Below are 27991 nucleotides of genomic sequence, written 5' to 3' on the forward strand. Positions count from 1 at the left end.
GCCAGAGCAGAGAGCAGGTATCTCCACTGCATCCTGGCCCCTCTTCCAGCACCATCCATGTCCTGCTGAAGGACACCAATGTGCCTGTCCCTGCTGGGGCACAAGTGCCTTATCTCTATGTGCCCCTTGCCTGAACTCCATTTGAACTCTGGTGCCTTCTTCTGTGAGCATTGGCTATGAAAAGATGTGTTTTTCTGGACATCTTCTAATAAAATGGTGGAGAAAGCCCTGGAGTGACATGGCTGTGTCCCCATCTCTGTCCCAACACAAGAGAAAGGTCTTCTGTGGAGAAGGGATTTGGGGATCCCTGGCTGTCTCATCCTTGGCTGAGCATGTCTCATTAGTGCTGGCTCAGTTCAGCTCCTGCAAGGGCCTTGTGTTCCCTCATTAGAGAGTGTTAATTAACCCTCTGGGTGTCAGGACTGAAAGCTGGAAGGTGAAGCAGTTCCTACCGGTCATGGGTTTTAGATGGGTTTTAGGCATGTGGGTTAACCCCCTCCCAAACTGAGAGCTGGACAGGGAAGGCAGTATCCTACTCCAGGGTCCTTCTTCAGTGAGGGCATGGGACACCCCTCCTACCTCTGTGGTCCCTTAGGTGCTGCCTGGGGCTGAGCCATTCCTGTGTAGCTGGGAGCACCCTCTTTGGGTTCTCCTTCCTTCCTTTTTGCCTTGCCATGGGAGACCCCTCTCTTCCCAGCCCACTAGACATCCCTCTTCCCTATAAAAAAACCAACACCGACCAAGTGCCCATTCCAATTTCGCTCTCTTTATTATTTATCATTCTTTCAAAATAGGATATGTTCAAAAATATAAATAGGTGCAGGGAACACTGGTGCCCCGCACGGTCCCCTGGAAAGAGCACGTTGTCCCAGGACGAGTGCTGTGCTGCAGAGGGGGCAGTGGGGAAGCAGAGAGGGGCCACAGTCCCCAGCACCTGTGTCCTGGGTCTCAGCATCCCCTTGCCTTCCCTCCTCCCACAGCTCCTTCCACCACAGCCCCCCAGCCCTCCCCACCCGTTCTGACGTGCTGCAGCAGTAGAAGGTTTCTGGAAAAAAAAAAAATAAAATAAAGCTCCAAAAGGTGCTGTTCACCCTGGAGATTAAATAACAGAAATAATTACATTGTTCGTGGATAAAATCAGGAAAAAATAATCATCTTTATTATTTAACTTAACCCCCTGCCCTTTGCAAACCCACCCCCCTCCCTGTCCCCAAAGGCACGAAGATAATTGGAACCGGACGGTTAGTAAAAATGCTGAGATCTAATTCGTTTTGCTTTGGTGCTTGGAAAAACAATTTTTTTTTTTGTATATATATACACAAAGGTGGGTTTGTCTTTAATATAATTTTTTTTTTCCTTATATGACAAAAAAGCAACAACAAGAAGAAGAAATCGACTCTGTTAATATAACTGTTCCGTTAAAAATCTCTTCTCGCTTTCCTCCTCGGTCTCTCGCCCCTCTCTAATGGGTGCGTCTGTGCACGGCGCTGCCGCTGGGTTTCGACCGGCTCCTGGGGCTCCTCTTGTATAGCCTGCGCTGGTAGCTGGAGGCTGTGGAGGAGAAGAAAAGGCACCTTGTTGGCAGGAGCCGGGACAGAGAGGCTGCTTGTCCCACGCTGGCCGCCGGGCCCCTGGCTGCCTGGAAAAACACGGGCAGCCGCAGCAGCGCTGCCCGCGGCGGCCGCGTGTGCCCGGCGCCAGCCCGCCCGCACACGCACAATCGGCCCTTCTCTCGCCCTGCCCCGGCTTTGCTTCGCCCAGGGGAGAAGGTGCCTGTGGCTCGGCGAGAGCCTGGGCAGGAGCATCACCGCCACGGCTGCGTGTCCCATCCCTTCCCCGTGCCCAGCCAGGAGGGCAGCTCGGCCCCATCTCACCCACTGCCCTATCAATCCCTAAATCCCCAACCCTAATATTCACTAATAGTGGGATGTGCTCAGGGCACAGGAAGGGAAACAACCAGGCCTGGCTGGCAGGGACAAGGTTTCTGCCTGTTCTTTGCTGCCAGTCTCCCTGGAAGCTGGCGTGGTCTGGTGTGATAATTGCAGGAGGGTTTTGGTGGAAGCAGCAAAAGCTGGCTGCGAGCAGACCAGGTCTCTTGATTCCTGGCAGTCTGTGTCAGGAACAGCCTGCAGCTCTCCAGACCCACAGCAGAGCCAAAGGAATCAGCATCTTGGTCTGCACCAGGCAGCCGCCCTTGGACACCTCCTCCATCCCTCCTCCTTTCATCTCCTCTCTGGGCAGAGGTTTGTCCCTTAAACTCATATCAGCTTTCCTTGGCTGTGGGACCATTGCTTAATCTGTCTTATCTGGAATTGCCCAGCAGGACTAGAACCTGGCAAGGAGGCCACTGGACAGATGTGATTTGTCCGAGGCCAACAAAATTCTTGGGAAGCTGCAGGCAATCAGAGATGGGACAGGGGTGTAGGCAGGCCTGGGAGTGGGCTGGGACACCAGTGGAAGAAGGCTGACTGCCATCAGCTGGAGGCCTGACAGAAAGAGAGTCAGGAACCCAGCCCTGTGCCTTGGCTTGTATCTGCTGCAGGACTCCTGTCTGCTCCCAGGACAGGGGGACACCAGGGAAGGGCTTGGGGACCCCATGGCTCTCCCATCCTGTTCTCTCTGTTGATGCAGGCTGTGCCAAAACTCAGACTTTCAGAAGCCATTTACTTTTCCTTCTCTGAGTAGCCTGGGCCATTGGTAAGCTCCTTGTTGCCCTTTCCTGACTGGAGCTGCCCCTACTCTGCCTTGGTGGGTCTCCAGGGCAGTCCTGCAAGCCAGGCTCCATGGTCCACACCTGCCCCAAAAGATGTCAGCTCCCATGGCCCCATCACAGGGGAAACTTCCAAGAAGTCAAGGGAACCATGGTGTGCCCTTCTGCCTGGCTCAGAGCTATCCTGCACCCCGAGATGATGTCCCGCATTCCCAGCTCCTTCCAGGGGCAGAGGGCATGGTCCCTAACCCGAAGGTACAGGACCCAGACGTACGGTTTAGGCAGGATATCCGCGGCTCCTCCCACTGCCCGCTGGGCTGGCACCGGATCGTGGGCACGTGCCGCTGGATGTAGCCTTGGTCGCACTGGTACCGCACCATGGAGTTTATCTCGTAGCGTTCCTTCTTCCGACCGAAGGTCCTGGCGTTCTCCACCGCAGGGGGGTCCCCGCAGGCCACTGTGGAAGAGGGGCACAGGCTGGAGAGTGAGTGAGAGAGCACCAGCCTGGCTGGGCAGGCAGCTCACACCCAGGGCAGGCTGGGCGTGCAAAGCCTTGTCACTCTTCCATGAATAAAACCGTAACTCTCTTTGAGATTGCCTCTGTCCACAAGGATATGGAAATTCTGTGATTTGAAATTAAGCAGGGGTATGCCTCAGTGCTTCACTCCTGTCTCCTGGAGAGGCTGTGAGAGCTGAGCATCACAACAGTTGCCTGTGTCCATAGGAGGGCACAGAGCTGGTGTGTGGGAGTGATGCTACAGCCAGGGTGTGACTCTGCCTGGGGATGTTGAATGTTAATGGCTTGTCCTATTTAGTTTCAAGTCCTTGTGGGACTTTCTCCTAGAGCCTTGGCCAACTTCTAATTCCTTCTATCTCTTTGATCACCTTTTGCAGTAACAAAACCCACATTCCTGGGCACTGGGCACTCTGCTCCAGACCCGCAGCCACCTACTGAGTCCCCCATCCTTGCCAGTATGGCACAGGGTGCTGACCTGTTCCTTTCTTGCAGGTGAAAGGGAGGTGATAGTTGCAGGGAACGTCGTTCCATTCGCCTTTCTCATGCCAGATCATCACAACGCAGTCCTCGCCCGCCGAAAAGAAGTTATCAGGTTGGTTGGGCCTCCAGTTCTCGTATTGCTGCCGAGAGAGGACAGTCCTTCAGCTAAGGTTGGACCCCAGTCTCTCCTACTCCCTCCCTCATCCTCACCCCATCTCTCCCACACCTCTCTCCAGCAGAGCCCGTGGGTTGCCAGCCCTGCCCCTACACCAGTTATTTCTGTTGTGATGCTGCCCACAACCCCACCAGCTTTTCTAAAGGCTTGGAAAAACCCTGAGCCCTACAAAGTTTAGGGCTGCCTCCACTCAGTGCCCAACCCGAGCACTCAACATGTAAGCCATGCGGCCCTTCCCACCACCCTGAGAAGCCAGTGCCTGCTCATGCCGTGGGCTCACCAGGGAGTGACCGTCAGACCAGCGGAAGTCATTCTCCACAGCTCTGTCACTGAGGCCGATCCACTGGTAGTCCTGTGCATGACCTGGAAGAGCAGGAGGGAGAGAAAAGAGTCATGGTTGTCCTACACATTGCTGGAAGCATTTCTTTGCCATCTCAGCTGTCCCTGGCCCTGGAGCCTCTGGTTCATTCAGCTGCCTACCAGTCAATATTCCCTGGTGCCCTTTTCCCTTAGATCATGTTTGCCCAGCTCCCTCCCCACTCAGCTGCCATGAGCATGGGTGCACCCATACAAGGATGAGGCTTTGTCAGGATTCATATGAGCACCAGTGGGGAAAATGGTGGTTTTGGATAAATCTGCCTGTAGAGTCAGTGGCTGCATCCATGCCCAGTCTTAGGCTGCCCTCAGCACTCACTGTTCACAAATTCTTGTTCCTCTGGGGTGATGATACTGCTCAGGTGGGCTTGATGTTGTCGGCATCTGGTCTCTGCATCCATCCAAGTTTCCCTCTCTTCAAAGTGCCTGTAGCAATGGCCCTGGAACTTGGTCCAGCCTTCCTCACAGTTTTCTGAGTCTGAAACACACAGAAGAGGGATGAAAAGGAGTTGGTGCATGTGTCTGAAAGCTTTCAACTCACCTCTTAGCAGCTCATGCTCCCATGGCATGGGACAACACATGGTCACTTTCACTAAAAAGCACACCCTGACACTGCTGCCTGTAGGAATTCCCTGGAAAGTTGTCAGAAGGCCTCCAAGACACACAGAGAGGGCAGCCTGTGTGGAAGTCCCTGTGTCTGCAGTGACACAACCAGTGCTACTAGAAAGCTTGAATGATACAGACTTATTCCTGAGAAATTCAATCCCTGTGTAATGTTCCTGAAGTCTGCTTTTGAGCAACTGACCAAGCAAGAACACCTCTCTTCCCACTTGTGCTGACCTGCAGAGTTTCCTTGATTTGGAAAAAAACCCCTCCAAACCCCATATCCAGGTGTCCAGAATCAATGCATATTTGTTGAACATGAAAGAGGGGGCCACCAGGTATGGATGGTTCCATCAGTTGGTGGATTCTGGAGCTCTGGAGGAGAAACAAACCAACCAAGAGGGGTGAAAAGCAATGGAGACAGAAACAACCCAGTGGAGAGAGAGAACTAAGTCTCAATGAAAAATCTTGGAAACTGCTAAAAAAGTACAAACATTTCTCAGCTTTTCAGAAGATCTTTTGCATCTGAGAAATATTGAGGAACTGAACACACTTAAGAAAAAATAAAACCACAGATGGGGGAAATGAGGGACAAATGGAGAAACCACTAGGAAAGACCTTCATCAGTTCCCATACAATGCAACTCCACACATCTGTCTGCTACATGTGACTGAAGGAAACAGAAAATGAAATGTGTTTAATCTCAGCCTTTCAGATACCTGATCTACCACCTTTTCTCAGGCCCTTGTTCCTCTGAGAGTGATGGGCTTCCATGAGCCCTCATGCCTCCCTCCCTTTTCAGTAAGGTTTTCTGTACTCAGTTTCTTTCTTTGTTAAACTTGGTAGGTCAAAGCACTGTCTCTTTCAGTAACACTAATTCCTCCTAATCCACCTTTCTGGTGTTCTTCCAGCTGGAGGTTGCAGGCACTTCATAGATGTTGGAGTGGTTGGTAGTTATTTGAGACATTAAAAGCATTTCCTGATTTCTTCAACAGATCAAATGGGTTACCTGGCAGTAGGTGAAGCTCAGAGGATTATTGGGTTTTGCAGGCAGATCTCTTGCAGAAAGTTAACTGAGAACTCACTCTGTCTTTTGAGATTAAGACTTTTTCCCATTATCTTTAATGGCATCCCTTGTCATCACAGACTGAGGATAGGACACCACATGATAAAGAATCTCAGCAGGCTGTTTTCTAGGAGAAAGGCTATGCTTTCCTGCATAATTTTTTCTTACAGGTAAATATGACAGCAATTTTCTTGGCAAAGAATGATGTAAATCTTGTTCCCTGGTAAGGACACTTTCATGGTGACAAAAGGGACTGTCTGTGTCAATTTGCACCTTGAGTATCCCATTGTTCTTGGACACCAGCAGCAAGGATGGTCTGTCTCATGGGAATATGAAGATTTACATTTCCAACAAGTTTTGGGGCACTGGCTTCCTCTTGCATCTCCCAGACATCAGAGTCCATAATTCAGAGAAAAGAGAAAATTAAGTCTAGCTTGGATGAAACAAGATCATAAGCAGTTACAGGGTGGAGAGTTTCTGGCTGGATGACAAGGACCTTCAACAACAGGTATCATGGGTGGGTAAATCAAGAATGGGTGAGGTTGCATTGGAAAATTGATGCTAAGACAGCACAGTTCCTGTCCAGAAGGTTTAATGATCCTAAGCCTGTTCCTTATGGTCTACTCCATATGTTCTTATCGAAAGCAGGAAGAGATGTGGAGAAAGGGAAGGAGAAAATCCAACATATATTATCGTTACTCATGCCAAGGTGAAGAAGATAATGCAACCTTAATTCTCTTTTGTTTGAGCAAGGCAGGAGGGCTTCCCCTCATCTAAGCTGACAAAAGTTTGGACTTTAATCAGCTTTAAGGAAAAAACTCTTTTTCTTCCCTTGTAGAAACAAAAAGAAGTATTAGCGCACTAATTTTGATGGAGATACAGGTTGCTTCCCGTTTTCTCAAAGATACATTCCCTGCTGATTTTGCCACAGGAAGCTACGTTGTGGAGATGACAAGAATGTCATGATCTGTCAAATCAGTGGAGATTCCTGGAGTGAATGATGCTTCTCTCAGCTGCATCTTCCCCAAGAGAAATAAAATAATTTTTCATGGCTCAGTTGAAGTGTCCTTCCACGAAGTTCCAGTCTAGCATAGGAAGTTTGCCTGGGGTGAAGATGTACTCAGAAGGTTCCCTACTGTTACAGATGAACAGAATGACCCCTGACCCAAAGAGACAGCAACTTCCATGATCAACACTGTTATGATCTGTGTGGAGCTTCACCAGAGACACTTGAAAAAGAGAAAGCTGAAGAAGACACCAGAAGCTCCTGCTTAGGAATCTTAGCAGACATGGTGCTGTGAGGAACAAACTTATCAAATTCGATACTCAGAAGCCTCAAAGCTTTTCCCTTGTGTGTTTTAAGCTGCTGTTAGGGGTTAGCCCAACTGAGATGAGGGCAGCACTGATGGGAGCACTGGGGATCAGCTTTTTTTGGGGGGTAGTGTGGGAACAAGGTGGTGCAGCAGTTAGTAGGATTAGCTGAAGCCAGGGAGGCCGTACCGATCTCACACAGGTCCCCTTCGTAGCTGGGAAGGCAAAAGCATTTGAAAGAGTCGATACCATCAACGCAGGTGGCTCCATTCAGACAGGGGCTTGAGTGGCACACATCGGTGTCTGCAAGAAATCAAGGGCTTCCATTAGGGCTCTGGGAGGCAACTCTACCCACAGGAGAACTTGTTTCCTTGCTTGTGTAGGAGGGAATATCTGTTGTTTTGGGGGGACTCGGGAGGGTTGTATTTCATAACATACTGCCACTGCTGCTGCTGGAAGAATGAAGGCAAGAGACCCAACCCACCCTACAAGGAAGACATTGGTTTCTGATGGTTGAACACCACTCTGAAGATATCAGAACAAAGCTCTGCTCTGCTCTTCCTCCTTGTCTGCTGCCTCTGCCTGATGCATCAAACATGTAAACTTGTGTCTGTGTTTCCAACAGCTAAAGGTCTATGAGGAGGAATGTGGAATTCTTCCATAAGTGATAGAAACATCCTCAAATAGATCTCCATGTCCTAAGCAGCATTCCTGGTTGTCTGTCCTCACTAACAGTTTCTTCCTAACCATAATTTAAATGAAGTTCTGCATCAAGAAATGTCTTCTCAGTGAAGATGAAGAAAGTGCAGAGAAGAAAAGAAGTGGGTTCAAAGGTGGCTCAGAGACCCTCAGCTTTTTCTCTTTGAGGATCTTAGGCCTGGCTATGGGAGCTTATTCCTTGGTGAGGGGTACTGGAGTGCAGCGTCATTTTCTCCAGACCTGTCCTCACTATGTGCTCTTCTGGTTGTGATGGGGATGGAAGTAGTTGGTGCATCTTTTCCAGCTGTGGACTCCATCTTGGTGGAGAGAGCTTTGGAATCAGAAGAAGGGTCATTCAGAGTGGAAAGATTTCAGATACATTCAACTCAGAAACAAGAGGGAAGACTAAGGAAGGAAATGGGAACACATCCATGCAGGTTGGATTAAATGATGACTGGTTAGATCATCATGTGAGACAGAGTTTCTTTCACACTCATTAGAAATGCAAGGCTTTAAAAGTGATGACTCCATGCTCTTCTTGTGGCTGACAGGGTTAGCGAAGAAAGATTCAAAAAAGATAAACATATTGGCTGTGGAAATAGCAGAGCAGAGCAGCGGCTCCCCAAGATCTGTGTTCATCTTCTGACTGGGGTGTATTTGGTTGGATATTGTTTTCTTGGAGCTGAGGCCCAGCTGCTCAGTGACCCCAGGCACAAGAGAACAGATGGGCGTTATACTCCCTGTGGCTGTCTAGTGACTCAGTGGCCAAGGTCTGATACGTCATCTAAAAGCTGACATGTTCTGTAATGTGCCTAAGTGATGGAAAAAATCCTTTCTGACCTTGGATGGTAAATCTGAGTATGCTTTGGAGCAAGGAGATTGTCATCTTTACTCTAGGCTGTGAGCAGTGAAATCATTCCTCAGATGGCTGATGAGCCTCTCACTCCACTTTTGCAGTTCTTCTCTGAGAGAAGGAATTTTTCACTCTGGATTGCCCTTCTAAATCTCATGGATGCTTTTTGAATTTCTTTGTTCACTGCAAAATGAAGATAATCCCTGTTTCCATGATACTAGTAAATACTTCGAGACTTTCCAGAACAAAATGGGAGTCACAAGCCTAGAGGAAGAATAGAGGAGCTGAACTTGGCTGAGTATTGCTTATTAGTCACACTTGGAGTTCCTAGATGATAGAGAGCATAAAGAAAAACGAGGCATCCTGAGGGGTGATTGCAACTCAAGAGGCCCTTTGGGCTTCTTCAACAGCAGTGGCAGCAGAAGTTCATGTTGATTCCAGTGGGCTCCAGCTGAATATGTAAGGAAAGGCTTTCCTTCATTTGTCAGGCTCCGTGAAGTGGAAAGAACACTGCAGAGGAGGGAGGGAAGCACTCACAAGAGCTAAAGCTGAATGTTTAGCAGTGGATAATGAGCCTTCAGCTGTCTTCGGCCATGTGGAATAAAACTTGGTGTGTCCAAGATCTCTTCTGAGATGCAGGAGACCTGCTGTGTGCTGCCATCCCTGGTCTTGGAGGAGGAGGGAGCAGGCACACATGTGCAAAGTCATTGCTGCAAATTTCCAGCTGGGAAATAAGTCTGGAGCAGAGTTTCCTTTTACAGATATTGCATATAATATGGTTGCACATATTCTATATGCAGTAAAAACAAATCTTTGGTTATAATATATATGTTACATATCTCTCCATACATATACATATATATCTTTGTATATAACATATAGAGAAAGGGTGTGTACTTGTAGGTAATGTTGGAGAAACAAACATCAAATACAAGTGAGACATAGACAGTTTTTTTTTTCCCCAAAATTGTGTTTCAAATGGCTGGAGAGAAGATGTTTTAAACACATGATGATCATAAACACCAAACTCCCCTTCAACCTGTTGGGCTGCTGAGGCAGAGACCCTCTCTCCATCTAGATGTAGAATCACCTCACCAAGCTGATATTAAAAAACTCAAGTATATCTGTCAGGTTGGAGAAAGTGTTGCTGATTCTGATCCTCCCAGAAAATTTGGATCTCAGAGGTATTCAAGAAAGGTCTAAATGGTAAATGTGGCAGTGATGTTGCCTCTGAAAATCCTGGCAAATTGGTTTGTGGGTGTTTCTAGGATAAGGCATGTAAGCCACAAACACGATTTACAGGAGGTGAGAACTCCATTAAAAAAATATAAATCCATCTATCACACAACACTTAGTGTTTGTTTCTTCTCATAGCCTTTTATATGCTATAAATGTGTCTGCTTCCACATTGTTTAGAGCTAGATGAGGTTAGCAAATCGCTGCACACCTCTTCAGCCATCTGCAGAGCCCGCAACACGCTAGCGAGGGGCGAGCCCCCACCTCCACAGCGCTGCCTGCCAGGTACCTTGACACTCAAGGATTTAGACACGAGCTATTTATTTGCTTGGCTGAGCAGTCATCCAAAAAGTCAGCTCTGCTTTGCGATGCAGCTCAAGTGCTTATCAGCTGACAAGGAGACAAGACCACTGCTATTATTACCCCGAGCTAACAAAGGACGGGGATAGTCGATAGTCGAGGAATGCAGAAGGGAGGCAGCCCTCGCTTTCAAGAGCTGCAGATGTAAAACAAAGACGGGGAGAAAATGCCTCGAGGTGCCAAGAATAGGAAACCCAGTTAGAACATGTTATTAACTCACTTCTTGAGGATAATGCAGAATTAGCAATTCTTCTAAAGAGGATTCATACTGCACTTAATATTGCCCAGAAGTTGCAAAAATTCCCCAATTCTGCTGTCACGACAGTTTCTATTTTTTGCTACTAACAGGACCCAAGGTCTAACTTTTAGATGCCTTTTCTTTTTTAATAAACCAATTACAACAAAATGGACAATGTAAACCAGGTCTCGCATCTGGAAGATGTAAACAGTTGGCTGGAGAAAGCAAGGGGAGTTACACAGCTGCAATGCAAAGTTTGAGTTTGTTCCACCATTTTCTTCCTAAGACTCCTTCTCCATTGCCAGATATACACTATATTTAGTCAGAATAATTTTCTTTTTGTGAAACTAGAAACAAGAGAAGTATTCTTGTCATCGCTGCCCATGGTAGGGGGCGGTCCAAGCTAGATCATCTTTAAGGTCCTTCCCAACCCTGATCATTTTATGATTCTATGACTCTCCCAATGCCTTTGAAAAAATCTTTTCTACTAGATAATGGAAATGGGAAAGGGAAACCTGGAAGAAATTAAATAAAAATAGATTGGTCCTGGTTTTGTTCAGAAGGCAAAGGGTACATAAAAATGAACATGCAGTGTCAGTGGTGAGAAGGAAATGCTTTTAAAATTCTTCATCTCAAGATGAGACAACAATACCAGAAACAATGCTACCATTTCCTAAAACAGTGCAGTCTGTGCATTTTTCTCCATGGCTGCCTATATGGAAGATGAGAGAGAATATCCATTAAACAAGGTCATCTTTGTGTTTAAAACATCTACTAAGGAGAAGCAGCTGGTGAACATAGAGGATGCTGTCACCCAAACCCTGAACAAACTGTAGTTTCCCTGAAGCTGTGAGTAACAGGTTTAGTAATATATTCTATGATGTTTGTATATCATCCTGTTTTTGTTCTACAGAGCAGAAAAAGTCAGAGAGAAGGGCAAGGCATTTCAGGATGCCCAACAGTGCCTGTTGTGCCCCTCAGCCTTTCTTTATAGGCCTCCTTGTAAGTGCAATTATCTGAACGGGAATCAGAGACCAACTGGATAATTATCTCCTAGAGATTGGGGAAAAAAGTCCAGCTACAAATTAAATTTGCTTTTCAGAGTCTGCTGGGAAGTTTGAACTACTGATCTGATAGCTCGAACATCAAAGAAAAACATTGGAGCAATTGTAGGGTGCCTCCTGGAAGAAAGAAATAGGAAGAGTTGGGGAAACCAGTTCTCTCACATTTTAAGTTAAATGCTAGTATTGAACATCACATAGCCAGCTACTGACTTACAATGAGCAATTAAGTAATTAAAATAATTAACTACACTAATTGAACCAAAGCCTACATGCAGCAGAAGGGGCAGGCATTCCCGTAGCCTTAAAAAACTATTTTATTAGAAACCAGGAGTTTCCAGGAGGACTTGTTGATCTGCTGGAACCTTCAATTTGTCCAACTCTCTCATGGAAGAAGAGCTCAGGAAATTTCGATATCTCTGTCTCCAAAATATTATGTGTAAAAGTAAATGCATGTGTAAATAACACTAGTCCAAGGTTGTAGGTTACCTCTGCAGAGGAAGGTTTTGTTTAAGCAAATTAACTTCTGGTGCAAAGCAGACAGTGTGTCCAGGAGACATCAAATCACCTGCTCAGCCACAAAGGGTCTGTGCCTCTCAGCCAGGACTGGGACCTCCATCTCCTTCTTGAGAGCATCATTTGGATTCCCATTTCACCCATCTCACATTGGGTGAAACATTCTGAATCAGGGGAATATTTTATTGACATTTTTCCTGGATGATTTTCTCTAGACCAACAAAACCCTATCCCTTGGACTTCCAGGTTGTGAAGTATGAGGAAAGGCCATTAAGACCTTTTCTCATTTGCATTCTAACCTTCTGCTGTGTGGGGCCATAGGCAACAGACTTCATGGACTTGTTTCACTAGAGACAAGCAAAACTTCACATAAAAAGATGCCATTTCAGCACATTTTCTTTCCCCCCACAATTGGAGTGAAGTTTTTAAGTCATCGACTGGTCTCAGAGCTCCAAACCGCAGCCTTTCACTGAAGTGCCAGCATGTTTTTTCAGCTAATAATTATTTGTCTTCAATGCTCCCAGAAGCAAAAAGACCCGCTGAGTTGGCAAAACCCTGGGTGAGGAAGCCAAGCCTATGGACAAATCTTTCAGCTTGTGGGGTTCCTGTCCTCATGGAGGAATCAAATGCTGACTGAAGACATGTACATGCACAGCCTTCAATTTGGTTAAACACTAAAACATACTGGCCCTCCAAGTGTTAATCTCGGTCTTCTGGCTCCGGCTTCTAGAGATACTTCTAGGCTCCAGCAGAGCAGAATAATATCATTCTTCTTAAATCATCCCACTAAATAGACTGCTGGATCTAACTGGAGCCCTCCAACAACAGGGCCAGAGGGCAAAATCCACATTTCTTCCTGTTCCTCACTCTAAGCTCCTGTAAAGCTGAACCAGCTTCACCCGTGCTTTAATGTCAGTGAAAATCCACTGCACTGCATGGGCCCCCACTGCACCCTACAAACCCTGAGCACAGCACAAGGCATGCACGTGGGAGATGATAGTTTTTGCAAGAGCTAAATTTCAGACTGGGAAGCTTCAAGTGAAAAGGCAGCCACAACATGGGAAACAGCATTTTGGGATCCAGCCTACTGTTCTTCCTTGTAGACTTCCCATGTTCACTATCCCCAGAGCTCTGTAAAAAGTAACAACCCAAAAAAAGGAAACCTAGGATTCCTTTTCTTTCTTTATTTTTTTTCTTATTTTTCTTTTTTTTTTCTTTTGTCATCTCTTTGCTGTAATTCTCTAGAAGAGGTTTGCCTTGTTTTAGGGGTATTCTGAGTTCATGATCAACAAACTTTTTTGCCACCTGGATGACCTTCCTTCATACACTGACCAGGTCTGCATTTAACTCTGTAGGGATAAATAAAAAGTGAAGTTTTACACTAGAATATCTTCCCTGGTGGGACTACCAGCCATACACATGTGTTCAAGCCTATTCCTAATTTATAAACCATAAACTTAATGCAGTAGTTGCTTACCTCTTGCTGTCTCCTGCTAAGAAACCCCAGCTGCTACATTGTCCTCTCTGTGACTTGCAAATGCACATATTCCAATTTCAGAACATTTTTCAAGATTCTTCACACATGAGCTGCTGAACACATGGTTTTCTTTCAAAATACTTCACAAAAATGTTGGCTAACAAATGATCTGAGGAATCTGGCAATCGCCTTGTGGTTAATTTTTAAAAAGAAAAAGCAGTGGAATAAAATCCATAGTTTGGGGCCAATATTTTTTTTTTATTATTATTTTTACTAAACCTCACACCATCTTCCTTCCTTCCCCTCAATGCTGCCTTTGCTGGCTTATTTTTGTCTCTGGGTTTGGACGTGGCAGTGGGCATGGCCCAAAAGCAGAGCCTACTTTTGCAAGAAGGGCTTTTGTGTCTGTAACTCCTGTACCACCCTGTGCTGTGCCAGGCTGTGTAGTGCTGTGGCAATGACCCTGCTGCTCTGCCCTCACCCACCCCTGCAGCATCCCCAGGGCAGCTGCTCAGCACAGGCAGGACTGAACAAAGGTTTGTGATTACCTGTGCTCCACGGGGAGAAGGCAGAGAGAAATGCAGTGACTCATTGGAAACACTTTGGGGATGGAAATGACGTTAGAAATCAGGCTGAGCTCCACAAAGCCCTGCACTTACTGACCCTCACTGAGTCCAGAGCTAGCTACTCTGAATGGTATAAATTGACCCAAAAGAAGCAGTTTAGGAGGTAATGTGGGAAGGGCTAGAATTTATGACACTTTTGCCAGAAGGAAGTGAGTAAAACTCTTTGTACATACATTTTGTACCATACTTAAGCAATGTGTGGCCCTACAAGAACATGTGGCCCTTTGAGAACTGAGGACATGCAGGACATTCATACAACAGCACAAGCACTAATGGCTTTCCAACGAGGCTTGTCCCCAGATACCAGCTCCTGATGGCAGCAAAGGGAAACCAAGCTGTGTCCAAGGATGCTGAAGGACATTCTGTGTTACCAGGACTGGGCATCTCCCTTGGCCAAGAGGCACAATGTTTTGCATTTTGTTTTTTTTCCCCTCTGCAGTGCACTGTTGCTTTCACAGCATGCGAACTCTTCTCAGGAAATGCTCGTCAGAATGCCAGGGAGTGTTTTCACCATAAATGGTTAATCAGGCTTAAATATTCTGTCTGTTTTTACTTGGCAACAAGGGGGCCCAACCAAAGACAGAGCACTATAACACTAAAAAGGCAGGGAGGAGGGAAGGGCATTTATCAACAGAGCTGACAAAAGCTAGTGATGCTCTGAGCATTATCTTACACGTTTATCCTGTTGTAGAACAGCATAAGACACAGACCAGAGGGTGGCCACATGCTGAGCAATACTTGGGGCTAGGCAGCAAGTCAGCCCACCATGGAGAGAGAAACAGCATAGGACTGAGACTAGCAGCCCAACTTCTCCAACTTCTCAGCTGTGTGCAGGGTGGAAAACTCTGCATGTGTAGAGGTTGCACTGAGGGACAGGGTTAGTGATAGACTTGGCAGTGCTTGGTTAATGGTTGGACTCGATGATCATAAATGTCTTTTTCAACTTAAACAATTCTATGATTCTGTGATCATGACCTGTGGAAAACCCCATATTTATGGCTTTCCATCAGAACAATGTTCTGCTCAAGTCTGCTTCTGTGTTAATGTTCTCTGCTGTATGAAAACCAAAAAAAAGTGACAGCTATACCCCCTCCTTCCCATCCACAAAGCTTTCCCTTCCATATGAGACACATTACCTTCTGTAGTGGGTCCTAATGCGTCAATTGCTTCTTGTGAGACTTGGGGCAGGGCAGCAGTGGTGGTGGCCAGCAGATGGGGATTGTCTGGAGCAACAGCTGTCTCTGTCTCTTGTTCTGACACTACAGGAGGGGAAGGCTCCATGTCAAGCTGAGCCTCTTCAGGGTTCCTGAGACCCTGTGTTGGTTCAACATCTGGAGTCCTGGTACTAATTACAACGTCTGGGACAGAGGTTTCCCCTGAAATGCCTGCGATAGAGTGTGTCACAGCTCCAGATGTTGTGTCAGGAATCTCCTTCTCCTCAGGAGTACCAAAGGGCTCCCTGCTGCCCAAAGATGTGGCAGCTGTATTGATGTTAGCAGCAGGCAATGCAGATGCTTCCCCACTGGTTTCATGGACTGTGGCTGCTTCTGTGCTGATCTCAGGAAATGTCTCTCCACGGGCTTCTTGACTTGTGGGTGTTCCTATTCTAATTTCAGGAAATGCAGAAGTTTCCCCACTGGCTTCTTGAACTGTGGATGTTTCTATGAAAATTTCGGGATTGGCAGATGTTTCAGTCCTGGCTTCTTGACTTGTTGGTGTTTCTATGCTGAACTCAGGGAATGCAGATGTCTCCCCACTGATATCATGGACTGTAGAAGTGTCTATGCTAATCTCAGGAAATACAGATGTTTCACCTCGAGCTTCTTCACCTGTGGATGTTTCTATTCTAATTTCAGGAAATGCAGGTATTTCACCACTGGTTTCATGGATTGTCGAAGTTTCTATGCTAATTTCAGGAAAGGAGGACATATCCCCACTGATTTCATGGACTGTCGAAGTTTCTATGCTGATTTCAGGAAACACAGAAATTTCCCCACTGGTTTCATGGACGGTTGAAGTTTCTATGCTAATTTCTGGGTAGGCAGATGTTTCACCCCTGGCTTCTTGATTTGTGTATGTTTCTATTCTAATTTCAGGAAATGCCGAACTTTCTCCACTAATTTCATGCACTGTTGAAGTTTCTATGCTGATTTCAGGAAAGGCAGATGTTTCTCCACTGGTTTCGTGGACCGTTGAAGTTTCTATGCTAATTTCAGGATAGCCAGATATTTCACCCCTGGCCTCTTGGCTTGTGACTGTTTCTATTCTGATTTCAGGAAACACAGATGTTTCCCCACTGATGTCTTGACTTGTGGATGTTTCTATTCTAATTTCAGGAAATGCAGATGTTTCCCCACTGATTTCTTGTATTGTGGATGTATTTTCAGGAAATGCAGAGGTTTCCCCACTTGTTTCTTGACCTGTGGATGCTTCTATTATAATCTCAGGATACCCAGATGTTTCACCCCTGGCTTCCTGACTTGTGGATGTTTCTGTGGAAATTTCAGGAAATGCAGAGGTTTCCCCACTGATTTCTTGAATTGTTGATGTTTCTGTGTTAAATTCGGGAAATGCAGATGCCTCCCCACTGATTTCATGAATCGTGGATGTTTCTATACCAGTTTCAGGAAATGCAGATGTTTCACCACTGATTTCATAAGCTGTTGATGTTTCTAGAGCACTTTCTGGCAGTGCAGATGTTTCCCCACTTAGTTCACCAGATCCAGAGGCTTCACCACTGGGCCCCAAACTGTAAGGAAACGTGACAGTTTGCCCACCCAGTTCCTGTGATACTGTTGGTCTTGTCACCACTTCTACTAAATCAGAAGTGACTAAAGTGATTCCTGGAAGCCCTGAGGCTTCCCCACTGATATCAGCCACTGTTGAAGACTGTCCACTTAGATCTGTGGCTCCAGAAAAGTCTCCGCTGATGTAGGGAATTCCAGATGGCTCTTCACTCAAGTCTCCTGACCCTGAAGGAAACCCACTCGTCTCCACAGCTCCAGACCCTTCCCCAGATAGTCCACTGTCTCCAGAAGTAAATCCACTGATTTCTATCACCCCAGATGGTCCTTCTCCCACTTCTTGTGCCACTGATGTCTGCGTTACAACTTCCACCAAAGTGGTATCCACAAGAGACACTGTGGGAAAGCCAGAGGTGAGTCCACTTTCCTCTCCAGACAGAAGACCACTGGTGACATCAACTCCAGAGATGTCTCCGCTGCTGTCCGTCACTCCACTCGGATATCCGCTCATCTCCAGCACTCCAGAAACACTCCCACCAAAGTCTACATGCCCTGAAGGCTCACCACTGATGTCTAAACTCCCAGATACACTGCCTGATCCATCTTCCTCTCCTGAAGGCAGTCCACTGGTTTCCAAAGCCTCTTTTGCTTCTGCTCCTGTAATTGGCGAGGTTGTTGTCACTGCCTCCAAAGTGGCGTCTACAAAGGTAATGCCAGAGGCCTCACTGCTTCCCTCAATACCAGAGCTAAGGCCACTTAGGTCCACCAGGCCACTGATCTCATGTGTTCCAGATGTTTCTCCACTGGCATCCAGTCCTGAGGGCAAGCCACTAAGTTCAGACCCTCCTGAGGACAGCCCGCTGAGCTCGGGTAACCCAGAGGGCTCCCCGCTGGGCTCAGCTCCTGAGGGCAAGCCTTGGATTCCATCACTGCTGTCCCACTCAGAGGATGGGAACCCTGACAGATCTCCTTCACCACTGACTCCGATGGACCCTTTTCCCTCCTCTTGCCGTTCTGTCACTGCTGTTACAACTTCCACTAATGTGGTATCCACAAGAGAGATGGTAGGAAAACCAGAGGTCACTCCACTTTCCTCTCCAGATGACACACCACTGACTAGCTCAGTGCCAGAGATTTCTCCGCTTGCTCCAAAAGGCAGCCCGCTGCTTTCCACTTCAGATGGCATCCCACTAATTTCTGGTATCCTTGAAATAGACACCGATATCTCCTCCTCTGCAGAAGGCAGGCCACTGATATCAACAACACCAGAAGACACACCACTCAGATCTCCTGAGGGCAGCCCACTTTCTCCAGGTGGGAAGCCACTGGCATGAAGGTCTCCTGATGGTAATCCACTCTCTCCAATGCCCGAGTGGTCTCCACTAAGTTCAAAAACTCCAGAAGTTGGTTCTCTGCTTGTATCTGGAACTCCAGGAACCCACCCAGGTGCCGAAGATTCACCACTGACTTGATTCTCTCCAGATTCTGTCACCCCTTCTGACACTTCGCTGATGGAAGCATTGGTACTGGTTTCCTCTGGTGCTATGGTAGCTGGGGGGAAAGCAGATGGACTCACTGCAAAAGAAAGAACAAAGAGAAGGAGTTGGGAAAATTATTTATATTTGTGAGGGTCCCAACCCTACATCACCAGCCCAACATGACACAGGCTACAAGGAAGCTCTGAACCCACCTGAGAGCAGTGACACATCGGTTGGAAAGACCTCGGTACCCCAGGCTGTCTGATTCTCAGGTTGAGTGGCAGACTCTGTCTCCATGGTCACCTCCTCCCCCGAGGGCACCCCCTCCACTCCAGGGATCACTTGTGTTGCCAGCACATCTTCAAAGAACGGGGTGACTCCCTCCTCCTCCACAGGAGGCAGAGCTGGAACAAAAAAGGCATTGGAGGGAGTTTCCAAAAATTCACAATCCAAGATGCCGCCTCACTCAAACTGGCACCCCAACATGCCCAGCCTCCCTTTTGAAACCCTTTCCCCCAGGATCCAGGTTTCTGTGGCCTGCAGGAGCGGGAGGGTACCTCTGAAGCAGAAGGCGTGGTGCCGGGACAGCGGGTCGGGGAAGCCCGTCTGGTTGTGGTGCTGGTACACGGTCCTGACGCCCGGCGCGTCCCCGCCGCAGGCGGGCCGGGGGCTCACGATGGGGTAGCGCAGGCTGCCGTCGGCCAGCCAGCCCGCGTAGCACCGGTCCAGGCCCTGCTTCCAGGCGGCGTGGAGATGCCCAACAGAGGCCAGCGTGGCGTTCTGGCTCTCGCAGAACTGCTGGGCTTCTGGGAAGGTGAACTGCTCTGGCTGGGTCGCGAAGAACACGTCGCCTGAGGGATGGGAGGGAAAACAGAGTGAATCCCTGCATCCCAGCCATTGCAGACAGAGAAGGAGGCGTGGGGCTCGTTTTTGCTCCACAGCAGTGCCCAGGGGCAGGGGAGGATGTACCCTTGAGCCTGTCGATGTAGCAGTACACGTCGTAGGTCTCCGAGGCTGGGCGCATGCCGTATGACCGCACGCCTGGAGTGTTCTCTTTGTCTCCTATGCAGTTATTTCGGGGATTCACAATGGGATACCTACCAAAAAAAGGAAGAGAAGAGGTAACCCAAGGTCAACCTTATGTAGCCAGGACTGAAGAACCTCAGTGTGCTTGGAAGCAGGACATGGACTCTTCACTGTTTGAGGTGCTCAGAGACTGCAGTGTGAATTGGAGACAAGTCCACTTACAGCTCAAGGCAATACATACAAATTTCCTGCTGCTTTTCCTGCACACCAAGAGGGCTCACTGGTGCAATATGAGGAAAAGAAGTGCGCAAAACATGTCTATTGGTCATTGAATACCACAGTCTGGAGAAAATCTTGGGTCAGCAAAGCTTTTGATGTTGATGAGGAGAGCAGCAGGACAAACCAGAGTAAAGCCTCAGTGGCTGAACAGCCATTTTGGAGGGTGTCTTCCCCAGGTCAGTGTAACTTTACCTGACTGTCTGGTCCCGCAGCCAGCCAGCATCACACTGGTCAAAGCCAGCCTCGTAGGCAGCCTGGAGCTGCTGGGGCGTGGCGATCACAGCGCTGTTCTCCAGGCAGGCCTTCTGGGCTTGGACAAAGGAGAAGGCGTATCTGCTGGTGGCTGCACGGTAGTGAAACACCACACCTGGGGGAAGAGAAGCTGTGGTGAGACAGAAGGTACAGGACTCTCCTGCACTGAGATATGTGACCAAAAACCAGTGCAAGGACCAGGCCCTCTCAAACCCCTTTTGATGGAAATGCCTCATTCATGGAGCCCTGCTGCCACTGAGGGTGATGTTCTGGGGATCTCTTCAGCCCTCCTCTAGGGTCTTCTTGTCTTGACTTTCCCCTTCCCTGGAGTCAGGTGGGTATGGGAGAGCAGAGTGTGACCACTGCAGGCCAAGCATCAGCCAGCTGAGCCCTGGTCAGCACATGATGGGGTGGCCCACAGTCTTCTCCTCTCCCCTCCTGCCCTACTGTGATGGAGGTGCTCAGCCTGTCCCTGACCTCTAACAGGCCGCCAGGGATCTGGATGCCCTCTGAGATGGCAGAAACTCAGGCTGTTTTCAGCTGAGGGGTTACCTCTAGAATGAACTGGCCTTCAGGCTTCTCGGGGTGCTGGTGCCTTACCTGTGGGGGAGATGGGCTGCTCGGGAAGGTGACCGGCACCAGGGGCAGCTGTCACTCGCACAAGCTGATCTTCTGCTGTGAATACTGAGGCAGACTCCAGTCCTGGTGTGGCAGTCACCCCCACGACCTCTTCCACCGAGCTCACCTCTGCTGTTTCGCTGGTGCTAGCAGTGCCAAAGGCTAAGGTGGTGATGGCAGTGCCTAACTCTATGGTGGTGGCCTCTTCAGGTACAGTCCACACCGCTGTGACGTCCTCCCTGGTCACATTTTCCTCCTCTGTGGCAGCTGTCTCCGCTGTGACAGCGGTGGTGAAGAGGTCGGGCAGGGCAGTGAAGCCCTCGTCCAGCCTGGTGGTGGTGGGGGTGATCTCCATGGGCTCCAGGGTGGCGATGCTGCCGCGGGCCTCCTCCTCCGTGGCATTGCGTGACAGGGGCAGCTCCACCTCGGTCTGGGTGACAGTCTGGACAGTGAAAGCACTGCCCAGCTCACTCCCTAGCTCGTCGATGAACTGCCCTGGGACCAGGCCCTCAATGTCGTCCCCTGCATCAGGACACAAAGCAGCAATCAGAGAGGATGTCAGTCTGGTGAGGTGAGCTGCACTGGTGCTGCCTCCAAGAAGCAGCTGGGTATCTCTGGCTGTGGGAGGATTAGGGAAATCGTGACAGTTTGGTAAAGGAAATAGTTTTCTTTCCCCAACTGAGGCTTTGTACAACGCCTCAGCACGGAGGGCATGTGACGAGGCACTGAGCCACCTCGTGCTCCAAATCTGGTTAATCAGCGGAGACATTGCCCTCGCTCCTGCCAGCTCTCCTTCCCGGGAACACCTTGCCCATATCCAGGTCTGTACTGACCCCTAGTGCCTGCTGCAAGGAAATTAAGGTGGACGGAGGGACGGAGGGGAGCTCGGATAACCACAGAAGATCAGTCTGAGCCTGGATCCTCACACTCGCCGCATAAAAACTCGGCAGGATCATGATCACCTTCTGCTCTGCCCAGGCGGTGACTTGAGAGCTCATCCCATGGAAACATCCTAACCCACTGTCAGGACAGCCAAGGCCACTTGCTATACCAAACACATTGAAACAGCTCCCACCTTTCCCCTTCCAAATCACTTTCCTGCCCAAATCACACCCCTTGGGTCTAGGACAATGTGCTTAACGTGGCACCGAGTAGCTCAGCTGACACAGACACTGGTTTGTAGAGCAGCATGAAACAGAACTGTGAGGGCAGGTAAGGGAGGGATGGATCGCATCTTGGATGTGCGGCAAGGCAGGTCTTGGCTGGAGAGGGAAAAAGTATGAGAAAATGCCTGGGTTTTCCTCTAGTAATGCTTTCCCTGCTCTATTTCCAATTCCATTGTACTGCTGGTTCATTTTAGGCAATAGCTTTCAGATCTCAATGGATTCACAGATTTCTGTAAAAATGCTCAGAAAAGGACTGACCATATGCAGCAGTTTCAGAGGCAAACCCTGAGATAACCAGAAGGCTGTGGCTTGGTGGACCAGTCTTCAGCTTGTCCACATAACTGGGTACCTCCACAGGTCTGGGAGATGCATCTGGGCACAACAGATCTGATCATAAGGGTTTCAACACATATTTTAAAATATTGTTCTTTTTTAACTATGGCAATCCTATATGAATGTTAGCCTCTGGTTGCCTGCCCTGAAGAGACAATATATCACTGAGACAATATATCAGAGACAATTCATTGCTCCCTCTTCTTGCTGCAGGGAAAACTGTGCAGTTAGAAGAAAGGGGGAGCAGCTGTGATGCTTTTCACTTCCTGGATGCAATTATAATCCATGATTCCCTGCGACTGCATCAGTCTCAGATTCATCCCAGCATGGAAACTCAGTCACACATCTGTACCACACCACATCTCATCACTACACACATTTTCAGGGTCAGACCTGCTCTCTTTCTCCTTCACTTCCTTCTCCAGCATTCAAAGTCTATATGAAGCACCTGAGCTCTGCTTCGTGTCTCCAGGAGAGCTTTAAAAGCAGGAGGGTGTGGGAGGATGGAGAGACATGGACTGTGTTACCCCTACCTCCGCAGAGCCCCCATGTACAGGTCAAGCAGCTTTCCTAGATCTGCTTTCTACCTCAACACGAGCAGAGGACTTAGTCCTTTGCCAAACCTGCTTTCTCCCCTCTCAAAAAAAACAACAACATAAAGAAGCACGAGGTCGTGTCTGGCCGGGGAGCTCCTCGGTGCTGGTGTGCCGAGGCACTCACCGCTGTAGCAGATGGCGTCGTAGCGGGAGTCGGGGTGTGGGTAGCCTGTCTGGTTGACGTACAGGTACACGGTCCTCACGCCCACCAGGTTGCCCCCGCAGTTGGGCCGTGCTCTGGAGATGGGGTAGCGCACGCTGCGGTCGGCCAGCCAGCCCGCGCTGCACATGTCCATGCCATCCTTCCAGGCCAGGTACAGCTCTCCCGTGGTGGCCAAGCGCGCTCCCAAACTGCGGCACTTGTCAAAGGCTTCTTGGAAGGTGAACTTCTCTGGGGCAGTGGCGTAGAAGACTTTGCCTGTAACCGCATCATCCATTAGCACAGGAGTTACCTGTCGATTTTAATCCCAATTCCCTTTCTGTCTCCCTCCCACTCATAAGACTTTGGATAAGATGCAGACTCCTGTGTATTAGAGCTGAAATGCAAGCCTGTGTCGGTGACTCTATAAAGACCAGAAGAAAGTGAGTCTTACAGACCAACTGCAGATTTGAGCAAAACACACCACACCAGCTGGAGCCACAGGGGCAAGAGGTAGATAAAGGACAATTGTAGTTCTGTTGTGCCAAATATTTCAATGGATCCCTGTCACAAGCATGAATGATTGATGCATCTAAAAGTGACACATTCAAATGGCTGACCAGGCAGGATCACGTGGACTCTGGTGGAGATTAGATGAACTCCACCCTCTGTGCTGCATTAGTCATTTGACATTACAATTGTCCAAGGTCTAATAAAAAGACTAGAGAACATCTGGGCTGGCCAGGGTATGTGCTTTTCCAGCTTTAACCTGTCTTTTCTCTGTTTGCTGTTGTGCAGTCTAGGCATGATCAGGGCTTTGGCTGCTTCTGCGTCTAGTAACAATAAAAGCCCCAAATCACCTTGCATTTGCTCTGCATAGCAGTAAACATCATAGGTTTCATCTGGCTCACGGACACCATAGGTCCTCACTCCTGGAAATTCATCCTTGTCGCCATAGCAGCGCTCCCGGGGCCAGTGGATGGGGTACCTGAGAAGAGATTGTGGATAAAGATGGGGGCAGGATCCTGGCAGTCACAGAAGGCTGGGAGGGAGCTGCAGAGCACTGCCCAGTGTGGTGATTTATGGCTTTTCCAAGGTTATGGGAAAGGGAAAGGATGATCTGTTGTCCTGCCCTCACACTGAGGGTCCCTGGACCTCTGACTAAAGACATCAGGACAAGGTGCCTCCCCAGTGAGGAATGCACAACTCAGTCTGGTTGAGCCAAATTTGTGCATCTTGGCACAACATTGGCTTTGATCAGGGAAGATGGAGGATCAGGATGGAGCCATTGTCCACTCAGTTGTCACCACCAGCCCAGGAGGACAGTGGTCACTCTGCTTTCCTACTAGAGATTCACCTCTAGCAGAGAATGACTTGCAATCCACCACCCCCCTCTGCACACCAGCAGTTACAACAGCTGAGATTTAGCAACTGCTTTCAGTTGGTGGCTTCATTACAGGAGTCCTTCCCTAACAATGCTGCTGTGGCTTTCCCTTCCCCTGCGTGACTTCTCACCTGACAGTCTGATCAGCCAGCCAGCCAGCATCACACTGCTCGTACCCATCCTCGTAGGCAGCCTGCAGCTGCTCGGGGGTAGCAATGACAGCACTGTTCTGGATACAGGCCTGCTTTGCCTTCTCGAAGTTCAGGGTGTACCTTGTGGAGATTGCTCTGTAGTGGAATACGATGCCTGGAAAAGACAATGGACATCACTCACAATCACCAGCCCCTTGCCTTCCAGAGAAGGCACAAGAAAAAGGTAAAATTAAACCTCATCCTGTAGAGTCCTGCAGTGGAAGCTGTCTCCCTGTCTTATACGGAAAGCAAAAACCATAAAAAAGAAAAGGATTGTACAAAACTTATGTTATTTTATCCACCTATTACTAGAACAGGCTTTGCAATATGGCAATGGAAGTTTTTCCAGAACAGCCCAATTCTCCAGATGAGGGCATCCCATCTCCTAAAATGTTTGGAAAAAATTAAAGGTCTGGCAAGGGCCCTGTTCCAGCTTTACCCGCTTGAGTAGTAGCCCAGTGTATCCAGTACCACCTCCTGCCAAGGATGTCATCTTGCTGCCTCTGTAAGTCACCTTCTGCCAGAAGAGACATTTTCTTGCCATATTCTGCCATGAGTCATTTTGCTGGTTTGTTTAGTCTGGTCCTAGCCTGCTGAAATAAATGCTTGCCCTGTGGCTTCTCCACCCATCACCTTATCTGTGACCTGAGAGAAAGGGTTTATTCCTATGAGGAGAGCACTGCATCTTCTGCCTGCGTGCCTCTTCCTCCCTTCTGCCCAGCCAAGCAGCAAGACACTGAGAGACAAGAGCAAGGGCAGGATCCCACCTTTCACTAGGACCTCTATGGTGTCCTGTCTGTCCTCAATGCCGTACATGACTTCGCAGCGATAAATCCCGGTGTGGTTGGATCGCAGCGCCTTGATCTCCAGCGTGGCATCGGTGGGGATGGCGGGGTAGTTGGGCAAGGAGATCACCTCCCTGTACTCGCTGTTGAGCCGGATCTTCCCACCCGTGGCCACCAGCAAGACAACTTCGGTCCCGTTGGAGAGCTTGCTCCATTTGATGCGTGGGGTCAGCATGAGGCTGGTGTCCTGCTCCTCTGGGATGTTGAAGTAACACGGGATGTTCAGGGAGCTTCCCAGGATAACACGCAGGGGAGACTGCTCAGGTATCTTGACTTCCAGGCCATCACTACTGTCTGCCAGTTCCCAAACAGAGCAATGGTTACATCAATAACACATGTAATACAAAATATCCCATGTTTCCATATGATCCAGTGCCTGTATCTGCTGTGCAAACCTGTATCCACATATTCAGACACGATCTTTTTGTCTAGTCTAGAAAGGGAAGTTGTGGCAATGACCACTGCACCATGGCGGCTTTTGAGATTTGGATCAGTGCTGGATGCGGGAATGAAGGGGACAAAGGGCTCTGCTGCAGCCTAGCTGCTGACCACACTACGAATTCACACTTGGTAATGTTTTAAAAGGGAAATGCTGAAATTCTCCTTGTTTCCCCACAAATCTGCAGCTATGTCCCTGGCTTCCCAAGCACTGGAGCAGTGAGAGGCTGTGGCCCGGCAGCCATCCGAACAGAGGAGCTCTGTGTGTGCACGGCACAGGTCTTGGGCACATTTAATTCTGGGGGCTGCCTGTCCATGGGGATGGGACCAGAGTGCAGCACATGGCTCAGTCCTGCTTTGCCATGCCCTGGACACGTACCTGAGAGCTCCACAGAGTCGGCTGCGGTGATGACTTGCAAACACACAAACACTAATAGTAAAGTGGTCATAATTTACCTGCAAGAAACAACACAGGGAGAAAGGATTTGTGTATGTTCACAAGGAGCTGAGTGCTGTGGATGCTGCTGCAAGGCAGTGCAATGCTTTCAGCTGCCCCTAAAGCCTCCTACACTCCTCACACCAGCAGGGAAAGCCTGTCCTTGGGGAAGGATTCTGCCCCAAAGGGCTGCTTGCTTTGAGACATCAGTCCATGGGACAAATAAATAAGATGCTCTGCTGTGTACAACAGTCTGAAGTGTTATTATACACCACTTAATATGTTGCTTTCCCATTCTCTCTCTTGTGATTCAGTCTTACCTATGGAGCAGAAAGACAATTTTACAACAGGTTTACAAACCTGTTACGTATTTACTTAAGAGGGACCATCACATCCACTAAGCCTTTGTCTCAGAACAGGAGTTGTTCCTCACTGGGCATTCCAAATCAAGCCAAAACTGGCTCTCAGGCCAGATGGTTGGAAGAATTTTCTATTCCTTAAAATGCTCTGAAGCAAAAATTGCCCTCTGCATGGGGGAAAAGTAAAATGTTACAACTCTTTTCCAAAAAGCCTGCACTGAGAGCCAGCATATCCACAAGTGCAAACTGGTCCAGAACTAATACAAGAAATCCACAGGATTTGGGCAACTTAAATCCACCCTAAATATATCTTCTTGGGATCCCTCAATTAGTCAGAGCAACCTGATTGTTCTGAAGGCTTCAGGAAGAGAAAGGATGGTCCTGCTGACATTGAGTGACAGAAGCAATATACGGAGGCCAGCTAATTTAATCCTAACTGGATTACCACCCAGTATAATATCATGCCGTGTTAAATCACCACAAAGACTCGAGTTGGTTTCAATATTTCAAATAAAAAACAGGTCCTCTGGCAACCCAGCACAGTTTGGCATCACTTTTCAGCCCTGACTCAGAAGGAAGGACCACACCTACTGAATCACTGGTGTTTCCTTTGAGGTCTCAATATTGGCTGTTTCACTCCTGTGATCTAGAAAGATTCCAGATGACTTCACCTGACAGGTAATATTCCAGGTATATGCCTATTGAACTTGTAGAGAACTCCATTGCATATCCACACTGGCACAAGAAAAGGTCAAAAATAGACCCCATCATGTACAGTTCATCACTAACCTTTTACCTGTGAAAAAACTGACCTCTATGCACTCATTCATGTGAATCTGACACACCACAGAACCTTATCTTTAGTGAATAGAGACAGCTCTACTGGCAGAAAATTGGAGAGAACAGGGATGGATCACATTGGCAGAGGAGTGTGTAGACTTCAGTTTGCAGCTGTAGGGCTGAACAAGATCAAATGGAGATATCCCATTCTCTGCTGTGTATGGGAATAAAATTCCAGGTAATTGCTAACCTCAGGGAGAACTCTGGGAGCTGTACATGTGTTTGGGTGTCTCTCTGGTGAGGGGTGATGTCTGCACAAACATTGTATTACAAAGCTCTTCTGCAGATGACAGCTGACTTCACCGTTTCCCTGCAGGGATGGGCAGTGCAGAGCCACTGCCCCGCTGCAGAGGAGGTCAAAGAGTCTGGCAGCCAGCACTGGGGCAGTGGGTTGTGCCCACAGGATGGGCAATGAAGGGCCTTCTGCTCCTCAGTAAAGCAAGGGGAACTGGAAACACCATCTGCTACTGACAAACAGCCTGAAATCAGCTTGGCCAAGCAGTACCCAGGAGTCCTTAAAGAGCTGGCTGAGGGAGCTGCTGGCCCACTGATGCTCGTTCATAA

General features: G+C 48.4%; 1 protein-coding gene across 1 annotated transcript; it reads right to left on the reverse strand.

Moving 5' to 3' along the window:
• Positions 1-1198: 1198 nt before the first annotated feature.
• Positions 1199-27989, reverse strand: ACAN (aggrecan). The gene is made up of 17 exons (XM_077786008.1): positions 27933-27989; positions 26172-26248; positions 25277-25680; positions 24450-24624; positions 23795-23922; positions 22920-23213; positions 20683-21222; positions 20023-20197; positions 19495-19622; positions 19083-19376; positions 18738-18929; positions 15440-18622; positions 4577-4735; positions 4163-4245; positions 3703-3847; positions 2985-3167; positions 1199-1551 (listed from the first exon to the last, which is right to left on the reverse strand). The coding sequence occupies exons 1-17, from the start codon at positions 27987-27989 to the stop codon at positions 1463-1465; spliced, it is 6306 nt and encodes a 2101-aa protein (XP_077642134.1). The 3' UTR covers positions 1199-1462.
• Positions 27990-27991: the final 2 nt, after the last annotated feature.

The sequence above is a fragment of the Lonchura striata genome, chromosome 11 (assembly GCF_046129695.1).
Source record: "Lonchura striata isolate bLonStr1 chromosome 11, bLonStr1.mat, whole genome shotgun sequence".
In the NCBI taxonomy this organism is placed as follows: Eukaryota; Metazoa; Chordata; class Aves; order Passeriformes; family Estrildidae; genus Lonchura; species Lonchura striata.